Source organism: Salvelinus namaycush, chromosome 1 (assembly GCF_016432855.1).
Source record: "Salvelinus namaycush isolate Seneca chromosome 1, SaNama_1.0, whole genome shotgun sequence".
Classification (NCBI taxonomy): Eukaryota; Metazoa; Chordata; class Actinopteri; order Salmoniformes; family Salmonidae; genus Salvelinus; species Salvelinus namaycush.
Genome location: NC_052307.1, coordinates 1052618 through 1055101, shown reverse-complemented (window position 1 = coordinate 1055101; position 2484 = coordinate 1052618). Strand labels below are relative to the sequence as shown.

Here is a 2484-nt window from a genome sequence, read left to right as displayed (position 1 = left end):
AGCCCTCGTGCTATGCTAACAGTCTCAATGCTACATCATTACCGGTTAGTGGTCTTTTCACTGGGGAATTTGAAGGTATTAGATTGGGAATTTTGAGAACTCTGAGGGAACAAATTAAACAGTCATTGAACACTAATGAAATGTGACGCATTATAAAATCCTAGGCTTTCCAATAATACCGTGTAAATTAAATCAAGAACAAAATGTAAGAGTAACTTTGGAATTTACGACGAACAAAAAGACACAATTATCTATCCTACCGCCACTGAGTCAATTATATTGAAAATAATAATTTTATATTAAACGCAAGAAAACAGTTTACAATAGAAGAGAACATAGAGATTAATGTAATCACATCTAGGTTAATCAATGGTTATGAAATGGTTATGAAATGGTTATTCAATGGTTATTCAATGGTTAATCAATGGTTCTTCAATGGTTAATCAATGGTTAGTCAATGGTTATGAAATGGTTATTCAATGGTTAATCAATGGTTATTCAATGGTTAATCAATGGTTATGAAATGGTTATTCAATGGTTAATCAATGGTTATTCAATGGTTATTCAATGGTTAATCAATGGTTATGCAATGGTTATTCAATGGTTAATCAATGTTATCCAATTGTTATTCAATGATTATTCTACGGTTGGTCCCCTTGGTGACCCCTTGGTGACCCCTTGGTGGTCTCTTGGTGACCCCTTGGTGGTCCCTTGGTGACCCCTTGGTGGTCCCTTAGTGGTCCCTTGGTGACCCCTTGGTGGTCCCTTGGTGTTCCCTTGGTTACCACTTGGTGACCCCTTGGTGGTCCCTTGGTGACCTTTTGGTGGTCCATTGGTGACCCCTTGGTGACCCCTTGGTGGTCCCTTGGTCGTCCCTTGGTGACCCCTTGGTGGTCCCTTGGTCGTCCCTTGGTGACCCCTTGGTGGTCCCTTGGTGACCCCTTGGTGGTCCCTTGCTGACCCCTTGGTGACCCCTTGGTGACCCCTTGGTGGTCCCTTGGTGACCCCTTGGTGGTCCCTTGGTGACCCCTTGGTGACCCCTTGGTGGTCCCTTGGTCGTCCCTTGGTGACCCCTTGGTGGTCCCTTGGTGACCCCTTGGTGACCCCTTGGTGGTCCCTTGGTGACCCCTTGGTGGTCCCTTGGTGGTCCCTTGGTGACCCCTTGGTGGTCCCTTGGTGACCCCTTGGTGGTTCCTTGGTGGTCCCTTGGTGGTCCCTTTGGTGACCCCTTGGTGACCCCTTGGTGGTCCCTTGGTGACCCCTTGGTGGTCCCTTGGTGACCCCTTGGTGACCCCTCGGTGGTCCCTTGGTGACCCCTTTGTGACCCCTTGGTGGTCCCTTGGTGACCCCTTGGTGACCCCTTGGTGGTCCCTTGGTGACCCCTTGGTGGTCCCTTGGTGACCCCTTGGTGACCCCTTGGTGGTCCCTTGGTCGTCCCTTGGTGACCCCTTGGTGACCCCTTGGTGGTCCCTTGGTGGTTCCTTGGTGACCCCTTGGTGACCCCTTGGTGACCCCTTGGTGGTCCCTTGGTGACCCCTTGGTGGTCCCTTGGTCGTCCCTTGGTGACCCCTTGGTGACCCCTTGGTGGTCCCTTGGTGACCCCTTGGTGACCCCTTGGTGGTCCCTTGGTGACCCCTTGGTGGTCCCTTGGTGGTCCCTTGGTGACCCCTTGGTGGTCCCTTGGTGACCCCTTGGTGGTCCTTGGTGGTCCCTTGGTGGTCCCTTTGGTGACCCCGTGGTGGTTCCTTGGTGACCCCTTGGTGGTCCCTTGGTGACCCCTTGGTGGTCCCTTGGTCGTCCCTTGGTGACCCCTTGGTGGTCCCTTGGTGACCCCTTGGTGGTCCCTTGGTGACCCCTTGGTGACCCCTTGGTGGTCCCTTGGTGACCCCTTGGTGGTCCCTTGGTGACCCCTTGGTGACCCCTTGGTGGTCCCTTGGTGACCCCTTGGTGGTCCCTTGGTGACCCCTTGGTGACCCCTTGGTGGTCCCTTGGTGACCCCTTGGTGGTCCCTTGGTGACCCCTTGGTGGTCCCTTGGTGACCCCTTGGTGACCCCTCGGTGGTCCCTTGGTGACCCCTTTGTGACCCCTTGGTGGTCCCTTGGTGACCCCTTGGTGACCCCTTGGTGCTGAACAGAAGATGATCATTCATCCATTGTATTGCCTCACAGTACCTCCACAATGGTCCACCTTTTGTTAAGAGTATTACAGAAGACGTACATTAACACAGATCTCCAGTGCTGTACTGTCTAAACCCAACCAGTGTTTGTCCCATTGACTAATGTTTATTTAACAAGACAAAGAGCGGTGGTGATATGCTCCTGAATTGACACTATATTTGTGACTTCCTGGTTTGGCAAGAAGTCCAAGACTGCGGGGTTGGTATTTAATTTGATCCAAACAATTAATTTATATTTAATTTGAATTGGCAGCACCCCCAATGAATTGAAGGAGGTAGAATTTATTTCAAATCAATTCAACTGAGAC

General features: G+C 50.9%; 1 protein-coding gene across 1 annotated transcript; it reads right to left on the bottom strand.

The window, feature by feature from the left end:
* Positions 1-636: 636 nt before the first annotated feature.
* Positions 637-2145, bottom strand: LOC120050046 (basic salivary proline-rich protein 1-like). The gene has a single exon (XM_038996661.1). It carries the CDS (start codon positions 2143-2145, stop codon positions 637-639), a length of 1509 nt encoding a protein of 502 aa, XP_038852589.1.
* Between the last annotated feature and the right edge of the window lie 339 nt (positions 2146-2484).